This window comes from Eurytemora carolleeae, unplaced genomic scaffold (assembly GCF_000591075.1).
Source record: "Eurytemora carolleeae unplaced genomic scaffold, Eaff_2.0 scaffold41, whole genome shotgun sequence".
In the NCBI taxonomy this organism is placed as follows: domain Eukaryota; kingdom Metazoa; phylum Arthropoda; class Copepoda; order Calanoida; family Temoridae; genus Eurytemora; species Eurytemora carolleeae.
Window position 1 is genome coordinate 432,057 of NW_019396234.1, and position 2,239 is coordinate 434,295.

General features: G+C 31.8%; 1 protein-coding gene across 1 annotated transcript in view; it reads right to left on the bottom strand.

The window, feature by feature from the left end:
* LOC111698869 (6-phosphofructo-2-kinase/fructose-2,6-bisphosphatase 1) overlaps positions 1-2,239 on the bottom strand; it is a 15,044-nt gene that overhangs the window by 9,491 nt on the left and 3,314 nt on the right. The window contains exons 4-5 of the mRNA XM_023469338.1: positions 1,869-1,993; positions 710-745 (exon numbers count right to left, since the gene is read on the bottom strand). Of these exons, the coding sequence (XP_023325106.1) occupies positions 710-745; positions 1,869-1,993 (161 nt within the window). The remainder of the gene's footprint in view (positions 1-709; positions 746-1,868; positions 1,994-2,239) is intronic.

Consider the following 2,239-nt stretch of genomic DNA (forward strand, 5'->3'; position numbering starts at 1 on the left):
CATCAACCTTGATTATACATAAAAATATTATCTGGATAATGATATTCATCAACCTTGATTATATATTGACATATTATCTGGATAATGATATTCATCAACCTTAATTATGTTGTAGGCAGTGTTTTGTACCCATTTAATATTGATGCGGATCCGTTGATAAAAAATGGATCCGGATCATGATCCAGGTTATGAAACTTTTTTTAGACATTTTTGATAATCTCTTCTTTTTTAACAGTTCCGATTTGTTGGATCCGGATTCTACGTACTACTGGTTTTATGTACGTACACATTATTTGGTTAATGTTATTAATCAACCTAAATTGAATATATATATGGTTTGGATAATGATATTCATCCATAACATTAAATAAACAAATTAGTTTCATAATGTTATTAATAAACCTAGATTGAATATATATTGTTTGGATAATGATATTTATCAATAAGATTGAATATACATATTATTTGGATAATAACATTCATTAACCTAGGTTGAATATATATTATTTGGATAATGATATTCATAAACCTTGATTGAATATATATTGTTTGGATAATGATATTCATTAACCTAGATTGAATATACGTATATTATTTGGATAATGATATTCATAAACCTAGATTGAATATATATTGTTTGGACAATGATATTCATTAACCTAGATTGAATATACGTATTATTTGGATAATGATATTCATAAACCTAGATTGAATATATATTGTTTGTATAATGATATTCATTAACCTAGGTTGAATATATATATTATTTGGATAATGATATTCATTAACCTCGATTTTATATATATTATATCTGGATAATAATATTTATCAATCAATATTGAATATACATATTATTTGGATGATAATCAACCTAGATTGAATATATATATTATTTCGATATTGACATTTATGAACCTACTAGATCAAGTGTAGATTTAGTATAAATATGGATAAAGATCTAACCCAGATCAATTATATATACTACTCACAAATAAACTATCCTGCTCTGCAGAGTAAATAAATAATCTATTCTATTTTGCAGAGTAAACTCACCAATTATTAAGCTATCCTTCTCTGCAGAATAAACTCATCAATAATCTATCCTACTCTGCAGAATAAACTCACCAATAAACTATCCTGCTCTGCAGAGTGAACCCGCCAGTAAACTATCTGCTCTGTAGAGTAAACTCACCAATAAACTATCCTGCTCTGTAGAGTGAACCCACCAGTAAACTATCTGCTCTGCAGAGTAAACTCACCAATAAATTATCCTACTCTGCAGAGTAAACTCACCAATAAACTATCCTGCTCTGCAGAGTAAACTCACCAATAAATTATCCTACTCTGCAGAGTAAACTCACCAATAAACTATCCTGCTCTGCAGAGTGAACCCGCCAGTAAACTATCTTCTCTGTAGAGTAAACTCACCAATAAACTATCCTGATCTGCAGAGTGAACCCGCCAGTAAACTATCTGCTCTGCAGAGTAAACTCACCAATAAACTATCCTGCTCTGCAGAGTAAACTAACTAATAAATTATCCTACTCTGCAGAATAAACTTGCCAATAAATAAACTATCCTACTCTGCAGAGTAAACTCACCAATAAACTATCCTACTCTGCAGAGTAAACTCACCAATAATCTATCCTGCTCTGCAGAGTAAACAATAAACTATCCTGCTCTGCAGAGTAAACTCACCAGTAAACTATCCTGCTCTGCAGAGTAAACTCATCAATAATCTGTCCTACTCTGCAGAGTAAACTCGTCAATAATCTATCCTACTCTGCAGAGTAAACTCACCAATAAACTATCCTGCTCTGCAGAGTAAACTCACCAATAAACTATCCTGCTCTGCAGAGTAAACTCACCAATAAACTATCCTGCTCTGCAGATTGCCCTCGTGACGGTTGATGATCAGTTTCTCTCCTGCGTTGAAGATTTTCATGAAGGAAAGATGAGCTTCATGTTCCTCTCGCATCGGTACATAAACATCCTGAATATCGGTACATAAACATCCTAAATATCGGTACATAGACATCCTAAATATCGGTACATAAACATTCTAAATATCGGTACATAAACATCCTAAATATCGGTACATAAACAGCCTAAATATCGGTACATAAACATCCTAAATATCGGTACATAAACATCCTAAATATCGGTACATAAACATCCTATATATCGGTACATAAACAGCCTAAATATCGGTACATAAACATCCTAAATATCGGTACAT